This window comes from Trematomus bernacchii, unplaced genomic scaffold, assembly GCF_902827165.1.
Source record: "Trematomus bernacchii unplaced genomic scaffold, fTreBer1.1, whole genome shotgun sequence".
NCBI classification, from domain to species: Eukaryota; Metazoa; Chordata; class Actinopteri; order Perciformes; family Nototheniidae; genus Trematomus; species Trematomus bernacchii.
In genome coordinates, this window is record NW_022987666.1 from 445,899 (window position 1) to 471,984 (window position 26,086).

A 26,086-nucleotide genomic window follows, 5' to 3' on the forward strand; every position below is an offset into this window, starting at 1 on the left:
GGAAAAGTATAACAGTATCGATCCTATTGGCTCTAGTATCGATATTTTGAAACGTATCGTAATATCGGAAGTATCAATATTTTGGGATCGATCCGCCCACCCCTACTATGGGCACAACACCTGTCGTGAGCGAACAGAGCCGGCCCCTACTTCGCGCGGCGATGAGGGAAGGTATCCTATTCGTGGGTGAAACCGGTGGAGCGAGATTCCCACCAGAGTGTTTTGTCAGGGTTGCCAACTCTCATCTGGCGTGTGACACACGCTTTCTCTCTCCATCTCACGCTCTCACGCTGCCCAAACTATTCTCAAGCCAAAAACAAGATGAACCGGCGATCCTTTTTGGTTGGTTATTTACAATGTTGAGTTGACAGCTGCTCAATCCCCGACCCGTATTGCGCATGCGCAGATCTAAGATCCAGTAGAAATGATAAAAAAGTAAAAGTCTGCTGCTTATTGTTCTACTTGGCCAACATCGAGTCAAAGAGTATATGAGAGTGAGAGTGTGTTAATTAATATATTTGGCAGTTTGGAGTAAGTCTGTAGATTTGTTTGTGTCTGTGTGTTTCATGTATAGGCCTCTCACGATAATTAATTTTGTTGGATACATTTTCCCGGAAATTATTGCGATAAACGATAATATTGTCGGCACCGTTGTATGACCATTTTAGACCACTGACATAATGATAATATATAATATAACTATAACTGCTAGTCACATCCTCATGTAAATGGCAATTTATCGAGTTCATTTTTATTTATCGAACGATAAGTCAATTAATTGCTTATCGCGACAGGCACACAATAAAACAGTGGAAACAAACATGTTTGACTTTCATTAGTGAATGAAACTGTGTGCCCTTTATAGTCTGTGTCCAATATTGTGTATTTGTATATATATCCTATATATATGCTAAGGTCCCGCTGCTGACATGATAGCAGTCATTTAGTGCGCATATGTGTAATTAAACCAAAAATCTCACTCCAGCCAGGTACCCAAAGTTGGCAACCCTGTTATAGCCCAACATTAGCCTCCTTTAGCTTAGCGGTGGTGATGTGAAGTCATGTGACCGTGCTGTAGTTCCTTTATAGCCCAACATTAGCCACCTTTAGCTTAGCGGTGTTGACGTGAAGTCATGTGACCGTGCTGTAGTTCCTTTATAGCCCAACATTAGCCACCTTTAGCTTAGCGGTGGTGACGTGAAGTCATGTGACCGTGCTGTAGTTCCTTTATAGCCCAACATTAGCCACCTTTAGCTTAGCAGTGGTGACGTGAAGTCATGTGACCGTGCTGTAGTTCCTTTATAGCCCAACATTAGCCTCCTTTAGCTTAGCGGTGGTGAGGTGAAGTCATGTGACCGTGCTGTAGTTCCTTTATAGACCAACATTAGCCACCTTTAGCTTAGCGGTGGTGACGTGAAGTCATGTGACCGTGCTGTAGTTCCTCTACAGCCCAACATTAGCCACCTTTAGCTTAGCGGTGGTGAGGTGAAGTCATGTGACCGTGCTGTAGTTCCTTTATAGACCAACATTAGCCACCTTTAGCTTAGCAGTGGTGACGTGAAGTCATGTGACCGTGCTGTAGTTCCTTTATAGCCCAACATTAGCCTCCTTTAGCTTAGCGGTGTTGACGTGAAGTCATGTGACCGTGCTGTAGTTCCTTTATAGACCAACATTAGCCACCTTTAGCTTAGTGGTGGTGACGTGAAGTCATGTGACCGTGCTGTAGTTCCTTTATAGACCAACATTAGCCACCTTTAGCTTAGCGGTGGTGACGTGAAGTCATGTGACCGTGCTGTAGTTCCTTTATAGCCCAACATTAGCCTCCTTTAGCTTAGTGGTGTTACGATATCCGATAGGACCCAAACGCAGGATACGGCAGAGTGTTGGAAAAAGGTTTATTGTGAGGTGGAGGAGCGTGGAGAGTAATCCTGTAGGAATGAAGACTGGTGAGTGTGGAGAGTAATCCGGTTGGAATGATGACTGGTGGCGGCAGGTGATGGTAACAAGGCGGCTGGATAGTGATCCTGGAGCATAAGAGAAACAGATGAGAAAAGTATTCCGTGTACAGAGAAATAGTTTTAAATCGGCTAAGAAGGCTGAGAGTTACCACTGGGGATTAAACAACGATCTGGCGCTGACATGTTGTGGAGCCTCCGCTGATATACCATTAGTAAATGGCTGAATGGGAATCAGGTGTGTAAAGCTGATTGCACCAGGTGGAGATTTGCAGCAGGTGGAGATTGAGCCGGGAGCCAGGAGTGACAGCCACCACGCCCACACAGACAGGGAAAGGGAACACACACTCACAAGGGAGGTGGCTGAAGAGTAGAGCCACCACAGTACCCCCCCTCTTAAGGGACGCCTCCAGGCGGTCTACCAGGTCTACCAGGGTTATCCCGGTGGAAGTCCCGAACCAGGGACGCGCCCACGATGTTTCGCCGGGGAACCCAAGACCTCTCCTCTGGACCATAGCCCTCCCAATCCACAAAATATTGGAATCCCCTTCCACGGCAACGAACGTCCAACAATCGCCTGACGGTGTAGGTTGGGTGATCATTGATGATGCGGGGGGGTGGGGGAACACTCACTGGAGGAGACAAGGGGCTGCTGGCAACAGGTTTTAACAGAGAAACATGAAATGTCGGATGAACCTTCATGTGTGGGGGAAGCTTGAGTTTTACTGCAGATGGGTTGATAACTGAGTCGATGATGAAGGGGCCGACATAACGTGGCGTGAGTTTCTTCGACTCTGTCTTGAGTGGGAGATCTTTGGAGGAAAGCCAAACACTCTGACCTGGTAAGTAGTTGGGAGCCGGGGTCCTGTGGCGGTCTGCGATGAGGCAGTTGCGGGCAGCGGAGCGGAGCAGGGCGGCTCGGGTATCCCTCCACACCTTATGACAGCGACGAAGGTGGGTCTGAACGGAAGGAACAGCAACCTCCTCTTCCTGGGATGGAAACAGGGGTGGTTGGAAACCCATGGCACAATGAAAGGGTGAAATACCTGTGGCTGCATTTGGCAGGGAGTTGTGGGCATATTCGATCCATGGCAGATGTGGGCACCATGACGAAGGGTTCCTGAAAGCCACACAGCGAAGAGCCGCCCCCAGATCCTGGTTGGCCCGTTCCGTTTGCCCGTTCGTCTGAGGATGATATCCAGATGACAGGCTCACTGATGCTCCCAGAGCCTGACAGAAGGCTTTCCAAACGTGGGAAATGAACTGGGGACCCCGGTCAGAGACGATGTCGGTGGGAATCCCATGGAGTCGAACAACATGATTGACCAGAAGATCTGCAGTCTCTCGGGCTGTGGGAAGCTTGGGAAGAGCAACAAAGTGTACCATCTTGGAAAATCTGTCCACAATAGTTAGGATGATGGTATTTCCTTGTGACAGTGGAAGTCCAGTGACACAATCCAAGGCCACATGCGACCAAGGACGCCTAGGTACCGGCAGCGGCCGAAGCAGGCCAGAGGGAGATTGGTGGGAGGACTTGGCACGGGCACATACTGTACAGGCAGCAACAAAGGCCCTGGTGTCTTGAGCCATGGAAGGCCACCAGAACCGTTGTTTTAGAATAAACAGTTGCGATGGACACCAGGATGACAGGAGAGACGGGAGGCGTGTGCCCACTGCAGGACCTTGGAGCGAACAGGGGTAGGCACAAAAAGACTATTAGCTGGGCAGTTACCTGGGTTAGGTTGCGCCCGCTGAGCCTCCTTAACCAATGACTCAATCTCCCAGGTAACAGCCGCCACCACGCAGGAGGCAGGCAGGATAGTGTCTGGATTGGCAGCTGGTCCTTCGGAAGCGAACTGGCGAGAGAGAGCGTCCGGCTTGAGGTTCCGTGACCCTGGACGGTACGTAAGGGTGAATGAGAAGCGGCCGAAATACAGGGCCCATCGAGCCTGACGAGAGTTAAGGCGCTTGGCAGATTGGATGTACGCCAAGTTTTTGTGGTCTGTCCATACAATAAAAGGGAGCTCGGCTCCCTCCAGCCAGTGCCTCCACTCCTCTAGGGCAAGTTTGACAGCCAGCAGCTCTCTGTTACCCACGTCATAGTTCTTCTCAGCTGGAGTGAGGCGGCGAGAGAAAAATGCACATGGATGTAATTTTTGGTCTCGTTCCGAGCGCTGGGAAAGAACTGCCCCTACCCCGGTGTTGGAGGCATCGACCTCCACCACAAACTGGCGAGAGGAATCAGGGTGGATGAGCACAGGGGCAGTGGTGAAAAGTCTCTTTAGCTCCGAGAAGGCTGCATCGCACTCTGGAGTCCAGAAAAAACCAGTTGTAGGGGAAGTGAGTCTGGTTAAAGGGCCCGCCACTCTGCTGTAGTCTCTGATGAAGCGCCGATAAAAATTGGCGAAACCAAGAAACTGTTGAAGCAGTTTAACTGAGGTTGGTTTGGGCCACCCCGCCACCGCTTGGATCTTCTCAGGGTCGGTCCTAATCTTTCCTTCCTCAACGATGTAGCCCAGGAATGAGACTGTGTTGACATGGAATTCGCATTTCTCCGCCTTCACAAAGAGTCTGTTTTCAAGGAGTCTCTGCAGCACCTGCCTGACATGGATAATGTGCTCCTCCTTGTTACGGGAGAAAATGAGAATGTCATCCAAGTAGACAAAGACTGACCGGTTGAGGAGGTCACGGAGTACATCGTTCACCATTGACTGAAAAACTGCTGGGGCATTCGTCAGTCCAAAAGGCATCACCAGATACTCAAAGTGACCGAGTGGTGTGTTAAAGGCAGTCTTCCACTCGTCCCCTTCACGGATTCTGACGAGGTGGTAGGCATTGCGGAGGTCCAGTTTGGAAAAGATGGTGGCTTCCTGGAGGGGTTCAAAGGCGGAGTTAATGAGGGGTAATGGATATTTGTTTTTTATAGTGATGGCATTGAGACCCCTGTAATCAATGCAGGGCCGCAGTGAGCGGTCCTTCTTGGACACGAAGAAGAACCCAGCACCGACCGGGGAGGAGGATGGGCGGATGACACCAGCAGCCAGGGAGTCATGGATGTAACTCTCCATGGATTTTCTCTCAGGGCGAGATAGGTTGAACAGACGTGAGGAAGGCAGAGGGGCCCCGGGAAGGAGGTCAATGGGACAGTCGTAGGGTCGATGAGGAGGAAGAGAAAGAGCTCGCTGTTTACTGAACACCTCTCCTAGGCTATGATATTCCATGGGGACAGATAACAGGTCAGGCGGCTCGATCTTGGGTGGTGGAGCGGCGGCCTCTGCTGGCGGTAGGGCAGACTGCAGGCATGAGGATAAACAAAAACAACTCCAACTAATGATTTTGCCAGTTATCCAATCAATCTGGGGGTTGTGTGTTCTTAACCAGGGATGACCCAACACTATGGGAGCATGAGGTGAGGAAATAAGGTGAAACTGAATAAACTCACGATGGTTTCCAGACAGAATGAGGTTTACTGGCTTGGTGCGGTGAGTGACTTGGGCCAGGAATTGTCCATTAAGAGCATTGGCATTAAGAGGTGAATCCAACACTTCGCAGGGAATTCCTGCCTGAGCTGCAATGTCAATGTCCAAAAAATTCTCGTCTGCCCCCGAGTCCACTAAGGCGAGCAGGGGTAGTGACTGTTGGTTGCAGCAAAGAACGGCTTCTAGCTGCGTTCTGGGTCGGGGGTTGAGAGAGGAGGAAGGGCTCGCCAGAATCCCCACAGCTACTGACGAGCCTGACCTTTTGGCAGATTAGGACAGGAGGAAACTAGATGACTGGTTTGGCTGCAATAAACACATTCCCCAGCCTGGATCCTTCTAGCCCGCTCAGATGGTGAGAGGTGGGCCCTTCCCACTTGCATGGGCTCATCTTCGGGGGGTGAAACCGAGAAAGGAGTCGGAAAGGATCTGGAGATTGGGGCAGTGGCAGTGCCAATTCGGGGATCAAGTGAGGAGTAGCTGGGATTGGGGTGACGGCTATTCCTATCCCTGCGTCTCTCTCTGAGGCGATTATCAATCTTGATAGCTGTGGCAATTAAATTATCCAAGCTAACTGGATCATCCCTAGCAGCTAGCTCGTCTTTAATTGCTTCGTTCAGCCCTTGAAGAAAAACATCTTGCAATGACTCGTTATTCCAGCCTGAGTCAGCAGCAACTGTTCTAAACTCAACTGAAAATTCGGCTACACTACGGGAGCCCTGCCGGAGAGAAAGAAGGCGCCTAGAAGCGTCCCTCCCCCGTACCGGGTGATCAAAAACTTTTTTCATTTCGGAAATGAAAGTATCAAATGATGAGCAAATGTGTGGCTGGCTCTCCCTAACGGCTGTAGCCCAATCTAGAGCACTCCCCCTCAACAGACTCATTACATATGCTACCCTAGCCCCATCTGTATGATAAGTACTAGGCTGCTGCTCAAAGACTAACGAACACTGGAACAAAAAGGCTCTACAAATACCCAAATCTCCAGCGTATCGCTCCGGTGTAGGAATAACAGCCTCTCGTAGCTGATGGAGAGGTGCGGCAGGAGCGGGGGGAGGAGCTGTCGGCTGTGCAGCGGGCTGCGGGGGAGAAAACTGGGAGGTGAGCAGTTCCACTTGTGTGCCGATCCTTTGCACGTTAGTGGAGAGGTTCCGGAGAGTCTCCACAACCTCACGGAGAACCACGTCGTGATGCCCCACGAGAGCACCTTGATTGGCCAGGGCTTGGCTGAGTTCGTCCGCAGTCTTGGACTGGTGGCCTGTGTCCGCTGAGTCCATACTGGCCAGATCGTTCTGTTACGATATCCGATAGGACCCAAACGCAGGACACGGCAGAGTGTTGGAAAAAGGTTTATTGTGAGGTGGAGGAGCGTGGAGAGTAATCCTGTAGGAATGAAGACTGGTGAGTGTGGAGAGTAATCCGGTTGGAATGATGACTGGTGGCGGCAGGTGATGGTAACAAGGCGGCTGGATAGTGATCCTGGAGCATAAGAGAAACAGATGAGAAAAGTATTCCGTGTACAGAGAAATAGTTTTAAATCGGCTAAGAAGGCTGAGAGTTACCACTGGGGATTAAACAACGATCTGGCGCTGACATGTTGTGGAGCCTCCGCTGATATACCATTAGTAAATGGCTGAATGGGAATCAGGTGTGTAAAGCTGATTGCACCAGGTGGAGATTTGCAGCAGGTGGAGATTGAGCCGGGAGCCAGGAGTGACAGCCACCACGCCCACACAGACAGGGAAAGGGAACACACACTCACAAGGGAGGTGGCTGAAGAGTAGAGCCACCACAAGTGGTGGTGACGTGAAGTCATGTGACCGTGCTGTAGTTCCTTTATAGCCCAACATTAGCCTCCTTTAGCTTAGCGGTGTTGACGTGAAGTCATGTGACCGTGCTGTAGTTCCTTTATAGACCAACATTAGCCACCTTTAGCTTAGTGGTGGTGACGTGAAGTCATGTGACCGTGCTGTAGTTCCTTTATAGCCCAACATTAGCCTCCTTTAGCTTAGCGGTGGTGACGTGAAGTCATGTGACCGTGCTGTAGTTCCTTTATAGACCAACATTAGCCACCTTTAGCTTAGCGGTGGTGACGTGAAGTCATGTGACCGTGCTGTAGTTCCTTTATAGACCAACATTAGCCACCTTTAGCTTAGCGGTGGTGGCGTGAAGTCATGTGACCGTGCTGTAGTTCCTTTATAGCCCAACATTAGCCTCCTTTAGCTTAGTGGTGGTGACGTGAAGTCATGTGACCGTGCTGTAGTTCCTTTATAGACCAACATTAGCCTCCTTTAGCTTAGCGGTGGTGACGTGAAGTCATGTGACCGTGCTGTAGTCCTTTATAGCCCAACATTAGCCACCTTTAGCTTAGTGGTGGTGACGTGAAGTCATGTGACCGTGCTGTAGTTCCTTTATAGCCCAACATTAGCCTCCTTTAGCTTAGCGGTGGTGACGTGAAGTCATGTGACCTTGCTGTAGTTCCTTTATAGCACAACATTAGCCTCCTTTAGCTTAGCGGTGGTGACGTGAAGTCATGTGACCGTGCTGTATTTCCTTTATAGCCCAACATTAGCCGCCTTTAGCTTAGCGGTGGTGACGTGAAGTCATGTGACCGTGCTGTAGTTCCTTTATAGCACAACATTAGCCTCCTTTAGCTTAGCGGTGGTGACGTGAAGTCATGTGACCGTGCTGTAGTTCCTTTATAGCACAACATTAGCCTCCTTTAGCTTAGCGATGGTGACGTGATGTCATGTGACCGTGCTGTAGTTCCTTTATAGCCCAACATTAGCCTCCTTTAGCTTAGCGGTTGTGGCGTTGAGTCATGTGTTTATAAATTACAAATGAATTCATAATCTAAACCCTTATTTTGTACAAGATACATGAGCAACATGCTGGGCTGCAAACAGGAACAAAATGCTGCTGAATATTTTCACACTCCTAGAGCTGATTTTATTCAGCAGTGACAAATGTAGATTATAACCAGTGTGTGAATAGAGAAATAGAGTAAAGGTTGGCAGTGGAATAAGGTGTGCAGCTTTTAAACAATGAGAGATGAACTGCCTCACAGGTGTGTTACGGCTCTGGGCTTCTGACACAACAGCGGAGCAATAACTTGGGATCATTTTCACATAAAAGTTGATCATGGCTGCGACCTTTACTCAACCTAAATATAACTCGTGAGGGGGAGCGTCTGCTGGACGGGCGTTAAAATGTAACCACAACTGAGCGAGGCAGTGAGCCAGTAAAGAAGATAAACTGAGAACGATTAGAGACATGGAGCACAACTGATATTCCTCTAATACACGTTTTATAAAGTGCATTTTTCTCTAAAAAAAATCTGCCACTTCCTCACAGAGCCCCTCCTCCAACACACACGAGCGCGCACATGACCAATGAGGGCACGAGATAAGTTTGTGCCCCGATGGAAGGCTGACAGGCAGGTAGGCCATCCAGTCATTTTCCGGCTCAGATGATTGGTCGTGCTTTTTACAGTACTACAGCTTCCACAGATGATATTTATTATGTATTTTTTGTCAAAGCACTTCAGATATTCATTGCTATCGGGATGTTAAGAGCATTCCATGGAATATAACAAAAAGTGTATCTCGAGCCGGTTTCTCAAACTTACCTACCCCACCTTTAATTTAACTTTTATGTTTAGATTAATATTGAACTCTATATATATATATATAGATAAGCATTTGTAGTAATCTTTGTTTGAACATACATTGGTGTATATGGTATACCTTAAATAATGTATTTAAAGTAAAATGGTGGTATTGTTGCATTTACAGTACAGGACTGCTTTACTGTAAATCTGAAGGTTGCTTTTATGCTGTTTTGTAGAGTGCATGCAAAGTATGTGTAACAGGTTATTCTGAGCTACACATGCTTCATTCATGAATCCAGCAGCGTCTCCGTCAGTGATCGTCCTGTGGCCTCACCTCCCCTCAGCTGTCTGCAGACGGGCTAAATATAGATCCCTCTCTATCTCTGAGATGTGGATTTCTGTTTTGCCTCACAACGCTCCCCTTCAGATGCACAGAATCTGAGTGTTTTACTTAACCTACATGTGACTGTAGGTGGAGAGAAACTGGGTTCAGAGAGAGAGAGAGAGAGAGAGAGAGAGAGAGAGAGAGAGAGAGAGAGAGAGAGAGAGAGAGAGAGAGAGAGAGAGAGAGAGAGAGAGAGAGAGAGAGAGAGAGAGAGAGAGAGAGAGAGAGAGAGAGAGAGAGAGAGAGCTATCCTAGTCCTACAAGTTGTATTCATTCAACTGGAAGCATGTTTATTTTGTATATAACATGTTACTCTTGACAATCATTAAAACGTTAATAAAATGTACAACTTATTTTGTGTAAAATCCCTGTATTCTCCCTCTGGAGGGAACACGGGGATTTTAGCCTCTGCAGACCATTTACATGCACTAACACCTACAGTATAGAACACACTACAGGAAAAATGGAACACCACAAAAAGCAGAATAAGGACTCTACATATTTACACACTGTTACATATGTATTGGTTTATATTAAAGTACATTTCCTACATTATGACTTCTTATTACTTACATATCTCTTATGTTCATATAATACTTCTTATATTTTAGTGTCACAAACCTGGAACAATGTGCATATTATGACTTGAAGTATGTTTATATAATTTCTATTTCATTTTACCTAAGGCTATTCTAGATTAGAGCAACTGTGACGAAACCCCATTCCCCCTAAGGGATAAATGTATTAATTGCTTTACTAATAAAATACAAATCTTCTGTTCGCTGCTGTATTAGTCATTTCTTTTGAACGTGTTGGCTGCTTTAATGTGTTGCTGCGACAGGAAGCGCTCAAGCTACTCCTCCAGAGAGATTTATAAAAAAACAAAGAGAGGTGTGAGAAGACAAATTGATTTCATCCCACCTAATCGACCCCTCAGATCCGCGGAGACCCGTCAGTCTCTCCGGTACCGATCCGTGTTCCCAGGCAGAAACCGGAGCGACGTGAGGAGGAGAATCCGAAGATCTTCCACAGCGAGAGGAGGCATCACTCTGAGCTTTAGAGCAAGACAGACAAAGTGGAGTGGTGCAGGATCAGAGGTGGGAAGTAGTGGAGTTCAAATACTTCGTTACTGTACTTAAGTACATTGTTCTGGTATCAGTACTTTACTCCACTACTTACTTTTCTGACGACTTTTTACAGTACTTTGACTTCTTACATTTTGAACCCAAATACCTGTACTTTCTACTTCTTACATGTTGAACCCAAATACCTGTACTTTCTACTTCTTACATGTTGAACACAAATACCTGTACTTTCTACTTCTTACATGTTGAACACAAATACCTGTACTTTCTACTTCTTACATGTTGAACACAAATACCTGTACTTTCTACTTCTTACATGTTGAACCCAAATACCTGTACTTTCTACTTCTCACATTTCCCAAACAGGCTGGTTCCTTTAGTCTGAATGTGTGTTTGGTGGCGTGATCATTATTATTTAGAGTCATTGCGTGCCTATTGATTTGAACACGATCCGTGTATCCATCATTTCCTGGACTTCTCTAAAGAAGAGGGACCAATGAAAATGTTGTCATGTTGCCGTTGTTCAGCATGGAAACATTCATTAGCTAACAATGACATTATTGTTCTATTAATATAAAGGGAGGTCAGGTACTCTTTAAAACAGCTGCTAGTTATGGGTACTTTTTACTGAAGTACATTTAGAAGCCCTCTTTACTTTGACTTGAGTAAAGAAGTTTAGTCAGTACTTCTACTTTACCAGAGTATTTTTAAACACAAGTCTGTACTTCTACTTGAGTAAAGGATGTGTGTACTTTTGCCATCTCCGTGCAGGAATGAGTCCTAAAACCATGAGTCTGCATTTTACCACTTCTGGATTCCTTCGTGTGCAGGTCAATGGTTTCTGAATGGGTATTTGCTCTGTTATGCAAGGCAAGGTTCCTTTATTGCCCAACATTAGCCGCTTTTAGCTTAGCGGTTGTAATGATAGGTGTTTATGGTGACGTGAAGTCATGTGACCCTTTACAGAGGGTGGTGAAAACTGCAGAGCACATCACCAGGACGGAGCTGCCATCCATGGAGGACCTTTACTCCCAGCGGCTCAGGAAGAAATCCCTACGGATTATCAAAGACCCCCATCACCCCAGCCACAAACTGTTCTTTCTGTTGCCGTCTGGCAGACGTTACCGCAGCATCCTGGCAAGGACAAGAAGATTCGGAGACAGTTTCTTCCCGCGGGCAGTGAGACTGTTAAACAATTGAACTGCTGAAACAATTTCATAACATTCATCTGCTACTCAGTAATATATATCTACTATCTAATATATCATTCCAATAACTTGTATATAGACTCGTACTGCACTATTCCACATGCTCACTTTATTTTAGAACTATTTTTCTTTTTGTATTACTTTTACTATCTGTATTATTATTATTATGTTGCATTGTTGGAGAAGCCTGTGACATAAGATTTTCAACGACATAATTACTCTGTAGCTATGTTAGTTTGACAATAAAGAACCTTGAACCTTGAACCTTGAGTAGTTCCTTTATAGCCCCATATTAGCCAATGGAGAAGTCCCATTGGATTTTGATGGAGGGCCTTCTGGGTCTGTCTAAATATGTCATAAGACATTTGATACTATTGCACTGGGTAATATAAATCAGTTTAATCTTTACTTTAGTTTGTCAAAAAATAAGTCCCAGGCTCCTATAACTGTGCAACACACAAAATACTTAACCTATAAAAAGACATAATGGTGCAAGTGAGTTGCAAGAATAAAGAAAATGAAATACATGTAAAGTATATTAAGATAAAAGCAGAATGTAAATTGTTGTAAGGCCAGATGTTGAGTGTGAGAAAAACAGCGAGGAGTGAGACCTCCTATATGCTCAGACCATCTTGTCTCCCCCCCAACCTGCTGCAGTGACGTCACACAGGTGGCGAGCTAATGGAAGTGTCAACAAACAAGACGTCACACTGCGCGGCCGACGTGATTGGCTCACAGCCCGGCGCCCGCAGTTGCTATGCAGGTTAACTTCTTTAAGTACTTCTGAATGGCTCATGCACGGACACACACACACACCACACACACACACACACACACACACACACACACACACACACACACACACACACACACACGCACACACACACACAGACACACACAGACACACACACACGCACACGCACACACACTCACACTGTTTGCATCTGGGCTGAAAAGAAAGCAGCAGGAAAATATGGTGGAGACAGATCTGAAGCTATAAACACAGACAGGAGTTATATATATATCACATTATATAGTATATACACATAAAGCTGTTTAAACTAGGGGCACATAGACAAAGGAGAGCATTAAGGAAGATAAACAAAATATGTAAAATTCAATACTAATGTTAAATACACAGTTGTCATAGTGGTGAAATACTGAGACAGAGTGAAAATACTGTATTTATCCTGGGGGAAATTGGGTTTTGTCAGTCGCTTGATTTTTGAATAAATATAGAAATAATAATAATAATTAAAAAAGTTTAAATGAATTTATAAGTTAAATAAGTGAAATGTCTAATAAAAGATAGAATCATTTTTAATTGGATGACCATATTTAATAAACAAAGAAGTTACAGTCAACATGTTATACAATATATCATATCATGTAATATATACAGGGAGAGACAAAATAGGCACAGCGCCATCTAGTGGCCGTATTGAGAACAGGCTTAACCAAGGCATCACCTGAAAGCTTATGTTCTGCTCTTTCAATAGGTTGGCTCAGTTTGTCTTTGCCATGAACTGTCACAGAGATATTCAATCAGAAAGAGAATGATGGCATCTGATCCAGGAAGAATGTTTGATTTGTTTTCATATAGGGGTTACATTGTTTGGACCCTCACTGTAGCTTTCCAGTAGCTAGTTGACCGGGTTGTCCACCCAGGTTGTGATCCTTGAAGGTCCTAAATATCATTTCTGGTGGGAAACCTTTTACAACATTCCATGTCTGTAAAAGGACTTTGACTTTGGGGTATTTTTCCTATGGATGTGAGATTTTCCCATAAATACAATTATCTGTGTGGAAAACAATATATTTTTCCATCACCCTTGAAATAAATAAAAACGTCTTTATTTGTAATTGTTTTATTGTACTGTATATAGTAGCCTACACTATGTGTATATGTTCAGCAGATTGGTATATTAGAGAGAATTCTATTTGATCCTGTATACTTTATAATGTGTAGAATAGGTAGAACTCCTCTGAATATAGCTATTTTTTACTGAGTATATGTATATATTGGTTTTATTTTATTTTACATTTGTAATGTTTATCTATATTTTATTCTATTTTTTTAAGTTATTTTGTAATTCTCGTAGATTGACGGTCAAAATGCTGCTGTGACAAAATAATTTCACAATTTAAATAAAGTATATGTCTGTCTGTCTGTCTGTCTGTCTGTCTGTCTGTCTGTGTGTGTGTGTGTGTGTGTGTGTGTGTGTGTGTGTGTGTGTGTGTGTGTGTGTGTGTGTGCGTGTGAGCGTGTGTGTGTCTGTCTGTCTGTCTGTCTCCCGAAGTTGCATGTTTTGTTTATATAACGCATGGTACGTCCTACGTCATCACGTTGACCCGGAAGCGGAATTACAACACGTGTGTTTTCTGAAGGGAATCACCACGCATGTTCAGAGAACCGAACTCAGGTAACTAACTATTATCTCTTAATTTAAGCGGCTATAGTAAAACTAACACCACCGAGGAGTGATTTGAAGCTGTTTCTTAATAACAACAGGAGCTAACCTCACACGTGTTTCTCTCTGACTGTTAACAAACAAACTACTTAAACGTGGCTAGCTTTAGCCGGCTAGTTCTGTGCTAAACTGTCACTACTCGTTTCTCTTAATTTCAGTATTTATTGAAAAACAAACACCTTTTGTGAAGTAGTTTGAAGCTGTTTGTTGACAGGACTATGAGCTAATCTCACACGTGTTCCTCGCTGACTGTTAAAAAGCGAAAACTACTTAAACGTGGCTAGCTTTAGCCGGCTAGCTTTGGGTTAAACTGTCCAATAAGATGGACAGAGTAAAAAGCATAGAAGTCATTTGCGGTGGGAACATGTCCAAATAACGTTTTTAAACTATAACTTGTGATAAATGTTCTGAAAAATAGCGTGCACAAAGAAATATAATCTTGTTTATTTGTTTGTTCCACACATGGCAGTTATTTTAAAACAAACTATGTACACTTTTTGTGACCATGGAGGCAAGGAGCAGGCAGAAAAACTTCTTATTGTACCTGCCCTATTAATAACGAGAACACTGGGTTATTTTTGCACCTGACAACATCTTGAGAACCGTTTGTCCACACTTGGGACCCAAGATGTGACATTTGGACATATCAGTACACTTTTAATAAAAAATGTAAAAACGAACATTGCTGCTGCAGACACTGCACTTTGAAGTAAACTAGAAACAATTCCTCCTTACTCTACTAACTCTAAAAACATGCTACAGTGTTGTTTGGCTGAAGTTCTTTTTCTCAGTCCCAGAATGCATTATTTACATTTAAAATAACACCACATGGGGTCCGTTTACAGACATGTCATCTTTCTCACAAATAGTCAGTTTGCCGGTATGTGTTTCTCCTAAAATAAGACAGAGATGATTTGCTTCCTCATTCATTTTCCACACGCCACACATATACCTGTGTCTCCAGGTGTTGCTGACAAATAGCAGGGAAACTAGTGTGTACAAAAAAAAAGGTGGTGTCCAATTCAGTTTTGTTTCTATCTGTCCTCACCACTTGTTTTGAAAACAAAGTGACTTCTTCCAACACCGTGTTTAAAGCCATGTGATTTTAACATATGTGTTGGTGTTGCAGGATATATACTGAACCTCCCTTCTGTCCGTCATCATGGCTGTGAGAGCGTCTTTTGAGAAGAACAACGAGATCGGCTGCTTTGCTAAACTCACCAACACGTACTGTCTGGTGGCCGTCGGCGGCTCGGAGAACTTCTACAGGTAAAACATCTTAAAACACACCTGAGATATTAGACTGGTGGCAGCTCATGGAGTACTTCTACAGGTAAAACACCTGAGATATTAGACTGATGGCAGCTCATAGAGTACTTCTACAGGTAAAACACCTGAGATATTAGTCTGGTGGCAGCTCATGGAGTACTTCTACAGGTAAAACACCTGAGATATTAGTCTGGTGGCAGCTCATGGAGTACTTCTACAGGTAAAACACCTGAGATATTAGTCTGGTGGCACCTCATAGAGTACTTCTACAGGTAAAACACCTGAGATATTAGTCTGGTGGCAGCTCATGGAGTACTTCTACAGGTAAAACACCTGAGATATTAGTCTGGTGGCAGCTCATGGAGTACTTCTACAGGTAAAACACCTGAGATATTAGTCTGGTGGCAGCTCATGGAGTACTTCTACAGGTAAAACACCTGAGATATTAGTCTGGTGGCACCTCATAGAGTACTTCTACAGGTAAAACACCTGAGATATTAGTCTGGTGGCACCTCATAGAGTACTTCTACAGGTAAAACACCTGAGATATTAGTCTGGTGGCACCTCATAGAGTACTTCTACAGGTAAAACACCTGAGATATTAGTCTGGTGGCAGCTCATGGAGTACTTCTACAGGTAAAACACCTGAGATATTAGTCTGGTGGCACCTCATAGAGTACTTCTACAGGTAAAACACCTGAGATATTAGTCTGGTGGCAGCTCATGGAGTACTTCTACAGGTAAAACACCTGAGATATTAGTCTGGTGGCAGCTCATGGAGTACTTCTACAGGTAAAACACCTGAGATATTAGTCTGGTGGCACCTCATAGAGTACTTCTACAGGTAAAACACCTGAGATATTAGACTGGTGGCACCTCATAGAGTACTTCTACAGGTAAAACACCTGAGATATTAGTCTGGTGGCACCTCATAGAGTACTTCAGTACTAAGTCGGAGTACCTTTCCACCTCAAAGGTTATAATACTACAGAAAATCTTGGCTACTTTAAACATCTTCAAGTATTTTTTTCAATGATAATGTGACTATTGTTTCTAACGTAATCATTCCCATGAGTAGAAGTACTTCAAATGGTCTTATGGTGATTATTGTTCGTGTTTATTTATTGCTTAAAAATGTAAAATCCGATCTGAAACCAGTGCCCGTTGTTTTCTGTGTGACGCAGTGTGTTCGAGGGGGAATTGTCAGAAACCATCCCGGTGTTTCACGCCTCCATCGCAGGCTGTCGCATCATCGGGAGGATGTGTGTGGGTGAGTCACACACACACACACACACTCACAGGTCTCACCCCTTTCATCTGGCTGCTGGAAAGCTTAGATTTTTAACACACTGATTACAAAGGGAAACTGATCTTTTCAAAAACATTTAAGGCCCTGTGATTTATTTTTTATCTAATATTTGACACAATGCTTTTTACCAAGAATGTAAGCAGACAGAAGGCCTTCCCATTTTGAAGACATTAACCAAAAAACATTAGCCAAAGTCATTTTAAGATACTGCACTTCAGTAGAACTCTGAAGTGCAGTAAATCATAATGCTGAAAGAGCAGTGGCGTTGTAAAGAGCTATTGATTCAAGGCTTTTATTGTCGTGTGCAGAGCTACAATGTCGATCTGAGGTCACAGGCTCCTCCTCCAACAGAGCAACACAATAACACAGATACAATAGTGAAAAGTAAACAGACGCTGAAATAATACGAAAAAAAGGCAGCCATCATCACCGGCGCTGTATTGTGCAAAATAACCAGAGGAATGTGCAGAGTATTGGGAACGACTCCTATAATGTGCATTAGTGTAACGCACTAGAGAAGGACCTTTATTACTGTTAGACAAATCTCACTCTCCCCCGGCTTGAGCTTCAATCTCAGGATCCATGTATCTCTGATCCTCTCCAGAATGGAAGTAGTCATCACATACAGAGCATCAACTAGTTCCTGAACAGTGTCCTTCACATGCTGATATCCAAGAGAGGGAGTTACACAGTCACAAGATGGAGGAATACTGGTTCTTGTCGGTAATCATACATCCTGTCATGTTCGAAATACTCAGTTTTTTCTGAAAATGTTGGTTTTTTTCTGAAAAATTCTGACTTTTTCTCAAATTCTGACTTTCTCAAAATTCTGAATTTTTTCTCAAAATTCGGATTTTTTCTCAAAATCTCAAAATTCTGACTTTCTATCTAAATTCTGACTTTTTCTCAAAATGTTGTTTTTTTCCTAAAATATCTGAAATTTTCCTCAAAAATCTTAATTTTTCTCAAAAATCTTAATTTTTCTCAAAAATCTTAATTTTTCCTCAAAAATCTGAATTTTTCTCAAATCTCAAAATTCTGACTTTTTCCTCAAAAATCTGAATTTTTCTCAAATTTAAAAAATCTGACTTTTTCTCAAAATCTAAAAAATATGACTTTTTCTGAATACTTAAAAATGTTAATAATCACTCGTCCCCGGCTTGAGCTTCAACCTCAGGATCCATGTATCTGTGATCCTCTCCAGAATGGAAGTAGTCATCACATACAGAGCATCAACTAGTTCCTGAACAGTGTCCTTCACATGCTGATATCCAAGAGAGGGAGTTACACAGTCACAAGATGGAGGAATAGAAAGCAGTATTCAATGTTTACTTCAGATTAGCTCCACGTCAGAAATGAGCATGCTTGTCATATGTCTCTCTCCATAGAGGCTGAATCATCATGTTAATCACATAGCTATCATATGCCTCAAACAGTCCTGATGCTCTTCTAGGTAATCATACATCCCGTCATGTTCACAGCTACAGTTGGGATACCTTTGTTAGCATGTTACTCTCATATTGGAAGAGGACATTCAGGATTTTCACAACAATTATCTTCCGGGGTGTGACCTGTGCTGATGGTTTTGTGTCCGTGGTGCGTTCAGGGAACCGTCACGGCCTCATTGTGCCCAGCAGCACGACGGACCAGGAGCTGCAGCACATCAGGAACAGTCTGCCGGACGCCGTCCGCGTGCAGCGGGTCGAGGAGAGGCTGTCGGCGCTGGGGAACGTCATCGCCTGTAACGACTACGTGGCTCTGGTCCATCCTGACCTCGACCGGGTGAGACTCAACATTACACCACCATGTTCTTTATCATTTAAATATTAATACATCTCATCGGTTTGTTGCTGAGTGAAGGCTTGATGCAGCTAAATGCAAAATGTTCCAGAGACACGTTTTTACATACATGTGGACGCCTACTTTCAATTTAATATTATTGCTTTCAACTAACCTAATAGTTATGAGATTTGTTGACATAATACATTCAATTAAAGTCAAAGTTTTTTTCAGTGTGAGATTGTGTTACTGAAGGCTGCACGGTATCGCAAAACAAGGGAGGGAGAAAATGAATAGCTGGAATACCATATATATTTTGTAATATATTTGGCAGCAAACAATGACAGTGTTTTTTCAAGACATAGTAATTGTACATCTTAAGTTTGTCTGTCCGAAATGCCTAAAATAAAAAAAGTACGAACATTAGGGACTGACCAGGGGCCTCATTTATAAACGGTGCGTACGCTCAAAAAATGGCGTACGCCAGTTTCTTGCTCAGTGGCACCACGACAGGGCAGGAGGTGAACTGGGACCTCTCCAAGTAGCAGTCCACACTCCATATTTAGGTCTGGTCGGGGACTTGAACCGGCGACCCTACGGCTCCCAGTCCAAGCCCCTATGAGGCTAGAATGAGTGATCTGTTTGGTATTTTGAGCCAAACACTTCAGAGACATGTTTTTTATATATATATCTGAGACCTGTAATATATGCCTACAAATAGTATAATAGGAGACTATTGGCAGTTAGTGTCAAACATTGCCACGGTATATTGTACATTGCATCTTTACATGAATGACATCAATCTGTTCATAGTTCTTTTCAGCAATATACACACGATGACACAAAAAACACAGATGAGACATGAAGACAAAAAGACTGACCAATTGGGGAGTAGACCTTTCTTTACAGCAGAGTTCTGGATCTGTGAAAACAAAGCCAGGCCTTTAGGGTCCACACATTGTGTATCTCCTTCCAGTCGTCTTTGATAACCGGACTGTCCCAGAATACATGGAAGTGGTTTGTGTTCTGGTTACCACCATTCTCATCGTGGTGTTGTGTGCAGGAGACGGAGGAGATCCTGGCGGACACCCTGAAGGTGGAGGTCTTCCGTCAGACGGTGGCTGAGCAGGTTCTGGTCGGGTCTTACTGTGCCTTCAGTAATCAGGGAGGTCTGGTCCACCCCAAAACATCCATCGAGGACCAGGACGAGCTCTCTTCACTGCTGCAGGTCCCTCTGGTGGTGAGTGGACTCTCAATCAATCAATCAATCACTTACTTTATTAATCCCACAATTGGTTATGAGCAGCTTATGACATGAACACAGGCAGGAACATACAGGAAGAAAACACACAAACACCCGGGAGCAGAGAGGGAGAAAGTACACACTTCCTGTACTCAAGTAGAAGTACAGATACTCGTGTGTAAAAATACTCTGGTGAAAGTAGAAGTACTGACTAAAGTGTGTAAAGTGTGTAGGTGTGTGTGGTACAGTGTGTGTGTGTGGTACAGTGTGTGTGTGTGTGTGTGGTACAGTGTGTGTGTGTGTGGTACAGTGTGTGTGTGTGTGGTACAGTGTGTGTGTGTGGTACAGTGTGTGTGGTACAGTGTGTGTGGTACTGTGTGTGTGGTACAGTGTGTGTGTGTGGTACAGTGTGTGTGGTACAGTGTGTGTGTGTGTCGATGCGGCAGACAGACGGGTCTCAGTTGGTTTGGTTTCCCCTGCTTACTTTTAAAACTTGTAAATAAAACTTTTGCCCCGTAATTCCATTCTGGATTTGCAGTGTTTCCAGCATTCACACCGCAGTGTTTCCAGCATTCACACCGCAGTGTTTCCAGCATTCACACCGCAGTGTTTCCAGCATTCACACCGCAGTGTTTCCAGCATTCACACCGCAATGTCTGCAGCTAACTTGTGACTTCCTGTGCAGGCGGGCACGGTGAACCGAGGCAGCGAGGTGATCGCCGGGGGGATGGTGGTGAACGACTGGTGTGCGTTCTGCGGCCTGGACACCACGAGCACCGAGCTGTCCGTCATCGAGAGCGTCTTCAGGCTCAGCGACGCAGCGCAGCCGTCCGCCATCGCCACCACCATGAGGGACTCGCTCATCGACAGGTACGCCCCCTTTACTCCCCCTTTATTACTCACCCAGCAGGTACAAGGTGATGAAATACAACATAGTGAAACCCACAAAGATTTACCTTTCTTACCGAGCAGGTACTCGGGATGGGAACGATTATTCGAATATTCTAAATTATTCAGGTATTCGAATATGAGTTATGAATATTGGTATTAATTATTTTTTTGTTATTTTGTTTTTTGGGAGGGAGGGATGCCTAAGTTGATTACATATCATCAAATTGAATAGTTCAATGTATACACAGTGCCATAGCTAAATGTGTTGGGTGACGTCTCAAGGTGTGTTTTGCTCCGCTCACCGGTCCCTCACAGCGGGCAGAGGCAGGTGCTGATCTCTCTCTCTCGTCCGGTACTTCACTCGCGTTTATGTCCAAACCCATCTGATCTAGTTCTAGCTAATGATATGGCTGCTGCCCCTGCCTACACGCAGATCACGCAGACTCAAACCTCATCTTATGCCCAAATGCGGCACAAATGCGCTCCGCAGCCGTTGCGAGGTTCCGGCGCTAACAGTTCATGAGCGTGCTCCCCCGCCCCCTGTCAACACTCGCGACACATGAGTGGCCAGCCTAAACAACAATAAGCACTGCTTGGCAACCGTGTGTGGCGGCAAAGTACATAGACATTTTGTTTTGCCGGTATTCAACATATTTTACCAGTCATAGTCCGGTAATTATTTACACTCTAAGAAGAGTCCTACACAACAGACATGGCGTCAAAAAGGAGTAATGTGTGGAAATATTTCGACCAGGTTAGTGAGTGCGGTGTAGAGTGCAAACTATGCCAAATTAAACTTATATATATACATACTATACCTTGCTATACCCGCAACCTCCGTTCCAGCTGAGAGGGTCTTCTCTACAGCTGGCCTGATTGTGAAGCGCCTCCGCACATGAAAGCTGTAGGCCTATAGCTGTCAAACTGTGATCACCAGTTCAATACATTTGACAAATTCGACTTGGTTTCTAAACTTATTTGAACATGTATTTATTTATTTCCAAAAGTTATTGAACATTTTTTTTTAGAAAAAATATTTTAGAATTTTTTTTTACCCCAATTTTTTTATAGTATAAGTACATTTCAGTTAACCGTTTTTTGGGGGGTCGAATATTCGAATATACATTTGCTTTCAAATTCCCATCCCTAGCAGGTACCTTCTCTAGTCTGTGAATCTGCCGTTTAAACTGCTGCATTTCCCCAGAGGGATTAATAAAGCTCCATCTTTTCTTTTCTCACAAGGAGAAGCACAAACTGCAGAACGAGTGAAACACACAAACTACAGAACGAGTGAAACACACAAACTACAGAACGAGTGAAACACACAAACTACAGAACGAGTGAAACACACAAACTACAGAACGAGTGAAACACACAAACTACAGAACGAGTGAAACACACAAACTCAAACTCTGCCAATTTGCTATGAATAACGTACATCTTAGGCGAGAGCCCATCGTAACACACTGACTCATTTGCACCGGAACATCACACACATCCTCACTGACACGCCAACACACACACACACACACACACTCATACTCATACTCATCCTCATCCTCACTGACACACACACACACTGTTTAATATTAACATGTGATGCTGTTCTGCGCTCGCAATTAAAAAGTGACACACACACACACACACACACACGCTACCACCTGTTCATGTAATAGCTTTTAAGAAATATTACAATAACAGACAAGATGTTATGTAAAAAACAGATTGAAACGCCTCCTTTGTTAATTCCAGAATTTGTGAAAAAAGGTCCCAAATTGTGAACAAAGTACATCTGATCTCAAAGAGCAGGACACATCCTGCGTTCTGTAAGAAGAGCTTCTTTAGCCATCGTTTCCTCCCTTCCTGTAGAAACCGTTGAATGTCTCCGTGTGGTTCTGAACTCCTCCTCTGCTCTGTTTCCCCTCAGCATGGCGTAAGGATCGCAAACAAGAGAACCAACAAGCTGCTGGACCCCCCCCCCCCCCCTCACCTGCAGACATATTACAGTTATCCTCATATCACATCCTTCTTGATCTCTTACCTCTCATTTAACCCTTTCTGCCAAACACCCAGCACTTCCTCTCTAAATCTCTCTGGAGGAGTTGTTGATGAGTCTGACGCCTCACTCACATGCAATCTGAGGCATCTAAGCTTTTGGGGGATGAATGGGGAATACTATTATCCAAATGCATTTAGTAGTTTTCTCCCAGTTTGGTAGAGAAGCTGTGCTTAAAAAAACGTGTTAAAAGTCAATTATTTCTGTGCCTGTTTCATAAAGAAAGTGTAAAAGGAAGCTTGTGTCGATAAGACTGTATTATGTTTAAGAGATGATATGATAATGTAGTCAAACTGATGTTCGCATGCAGTACGATAAACACACGCACATATACACACACACACATACACACACACACACACACACACGTGTACACAGTGAGATGGATGTTTTCTGTATGAAATGAGACTGATTTCTCACTCGAACCGAAGGCCTGAACACCGTTTATTTTTAACGAACAGTACGTCTCGTCTGTCTTGTAAAAATAAAAATAAAATCACCCTCTTTTTATCCGTTTGTGGTCTTTATGATTTTAGGAGAGTTACGAGGAGTCTCGGTTGAAAGAAGGAATGTTTAGTTGGTTAGAAAAGTAATTTAAATACTTAGTGTTTATATTTAAAGTGATTTATGGTGCTGTGTTTATTAGTCAGATACAGCTTCAGATTAAGGTACAGTATAGTATAGTATAGTCAAATACTGAAGTACTAAACCTTCAAATCTTAGAACAGAACTTTAGTAAATGTACTCAGTTAATTTGCACTATTGCATGCAATGACAAGACTACTCAATACTTACATAAATAAATCATAGGAAGCAAAACTGTCTTCTCTCATTAACTTAATTAATGAACTATCTAACAATATTTAAAGTATTTAAATCAGCGTTTACATACTGCTCTAACATTGAGGTTTCAGTATAAAAAGTATTTATAAAAGTTAATTTCACTCGAATGTGATTTTGTTTGCAGGACTGATTACTTATGTAAGACGTCATCCTCTGATGCTTAGATGTAGTCCCTGAAGGCAGCATCTCCCTCGTCCAATGGGATTTCTACATTTGTTTTCAGCTCCACATTATCACCATTTTGGGATTTTTGTTTTTGATTGAGACCCCTAGCTGCAGTGTGTGTGTCTTATCTTATGTGTAAACCTACCTGGCACTCGTGTGTCTTTGCTGCCCTCTGCTGGTGAACATGGGGTATTTATTTGATATATTTTAGTTCAGGGGTGTCCAAATGTATTCCTCTGAGGGCCATACACTAGAGGTGATATATTTTGCCTCATAAGTGAAGTTACGGGTTAGCAAAATCAATCAAAAGAAGGGTGAATTATTCTTGATTCCAGAGGTGGGAAGTAGTGGAGTACAAATACTTTGTTACTGTACTTAAGTACATGTTTCTGGTATCAGTACTTTACTCCACTACTTATTTTTCTGACGACTTTTTACTTTGACTTCTTACATTTTGAACCCAAATACCTGTACTTTCTACTTCTTACATGTTGAACACAAATACCTGTACTTTCTACTTCTTACATGTTGAACACAAATACCTGTACTTTCTACTTCTTACATGTTGAACCCAAATACCTGTACTTTCTACTTCTTACATGTTGAACACAAATACCTGTACTTTCTACTTCTTACATGTTGAACACAAATACCTGTACTTTCTACTTCTTACATGTTGAACACAAATACCTGTACTTTCTACTTCTTACATGTTGAACCCAAATACCTGTACTTTCTACTTCTTACATGTTGAACACAAATACCTGTACTTTCTACTTCTTACATGTTGAACACAAATACCTGTACTTTCTACTTCTTACATGTTGAACACAAATACCTGTACTTTCTACTTCTTACATGTTGAACCCAAATACCTGTACTTTCTACTTCTTACATGTTGAACACAAATACCTGTACTTTCTACTTCTTACATGTTGAACACAAATACCTGTACTTTCTACTTCTCACATGTTGAACCCAAATACCTGTACTTTCTACTTCTCACATGTTGAACTCAAATACCTGTACTTTCTACTTCTTACATGTTGAACACAAATACCTGTACTTTCTACTTCTTACATGTTGAACCCAAATACCTGTACTTTCTACTTCTTACAAAAAAAAGTTCGGGGGACACCTTACTTCTCCCTTCTCTCTGTCTGTACCTGTGTACTCTCATGTTCCCAATAACCCAGCTTCCCCCAAATTTCTTTTTGGTGTCTATCTACGCTGGGATCCTGAGTCCTGATCTGAGTCCTGGACTTCGAGTCGTGGCTGAACCTGTCTCTGCGGTCCTGCCTGACTCTCATCATACTACTTCCCTGATGGCTCCCTCAGGATTGTTGACATCCTCGTGGATTCATCTTCTTATTATAGACACATGCATTTCCAAACATTTGGTCTACCTATGTTGTAAATGTATTATCTTTTCAATTTACACACGGCATCTATTGCACGTCTGTCCGTCCTGGGAGAGGGATCCCTCCTCTGCTGCTCTCCCTGAGGTTTCTCCCATGTTCCCTTTAAACTGTGGGGTTTCTCTGGAAATGTTTCCTTGTACGATGTGAGGGTCTAAGGACAGAGGGTCTAAGGACAGAGGGTCTAAGGACAGAGGGTGTCGTATTGTCACTGATATTCTGTACAAACTGTGAAGTCCACTGAGACACATGTAACATTTGTGATATTGGGCTATATAAATACACATTGATTGATTGACGCAGCACAGCCACACCCTCTCCAGATGAGTAGCATCACACAACTGAGATTTGTTAAAAAAAACTATTTGAAAAGTGGGTGTTAATATTTCATTATACTTTTTTTAATTAATTAAAAATGGAATGTACTGTATTTTAAAAAGCAGAACAGAACAAACAAAAGACAAGAAGGATATTTTAAAGGCAACTTTTTATTGATTTCTTTATTGGCAAATGCTTTGAATAAGGTTGCAGCAATGCGTCTATGTACACCCCTCCGAACAGTGACACGTCAGAAAGCCTAAAGAAAAACACACTTTGTAACACAGCTCGATTATATGATCGCACAGTTCTTTTGTTTTCCTTCAAAACGTTCGCTTATTTTCAGTTTTTGGTTCGGGAAACATCTACAAAACGTCTACATTAAACAATGCAATTAAGATATACATACATTTATAAAAACAACGGTTAAAACATGCAGGGTGTGTAGTGCATCACAACCTTTTGTAAAGTATTTTCAAAGAAAGGCAGACGGACACACGGACAGAGAGGAGAGGAGGGTTGATGATAATAATAATGGTTATATAGATATACAGTCATTTCCTAAAAAAACCTCTATGCCAACTCTCTTATATTGGTTTTAATTT

At 43.3% G+C, this 26,086-nt stretch overlaps 1 protein-coding gene and 1 long non-coding RNA gene across 4 annotated transcripts in view; both read left to right on the forward strand.

Moving 5' to 3' along the window:
- The first annotated feature begins 14,033 nt into the window (after nt 1–14,033).
- On the forward strand, nt 14,034–23,247 carry eif6 (eukaryotic translation initiation factor 6). 2 transcript variants are annotated; one of them, XM_034135820.1, is made up of 7 exons: nt 14,034–14,142; nt 15,320–15,459; nt 16,644–16,729; nt 18,375–18,550; nt 19,611–19,787; nt 20,476–20,660; nt 22,609–23,247. In XM_034135820.1, the coding sequence occupies exons 2-7, from the start codon at nt 15,353–15,355 to the stop codon at nt 22,616–22,618; spliced, it is 741 nt and encodes a 246-aa protein (XP_033991711.1). In that variant the 5' UTR covers nt 14,034–14,142; nt 15,320–15,352; the 3' UTR covers nt 22,619–23,247. The 2 variants fall into 2 exon arrangements, with proteins under 2 accessions (XP_033991711.1, XP_033991712.1); XM_034135821.1 differs by lacking the exons at nt 14,034–14,142; nt 15,320–15,459 and adding an exon at nt 16,220–16,251.
- Nucleotides 23,248–25,616: 2,369 nt separating this feature from the next.
- The window catches only part of LOC117487147, a 2,148-nt gene continuing 1,678 nt past the window's right edge, over nt 25,617–26,086 (forward strand). For both annotated transcript variants that reach the window (XR_004556353.1, XR_004556354.1), the window contains exon 1: nt 25,617–26,086. This exon is cut by the window's right edge and continues 949 nt beyond it. This is a non-coding gene — a long non-coding RNA (uncharacterized LOC117487147).

Bases quoted from the DNA above. Each gene is read 5' to 3' on its own strand.
- eif6 (XM_034135820.1), top strand. From the start codon at position 15,353: ATGGCTGTGAGAGCGTCTTTTGAGAAGAACAACGAGATCGGCTGCTTT. The intron at 16,730-18,374 runs GTGAGTCACACA...TGGTGCGTTCAG, and splicing joins CATCGGGAGGATGTGTGTGG to GGAACCGTCACGGCCTCATT. The intron at 19,788-20,475 runs GTGAGTGGACTC...CTTCCTGTGCAG, and splicing joins TGCTGCAGGTCCCTCTGGTG to GCGGGCACGGTGAACCGAGG.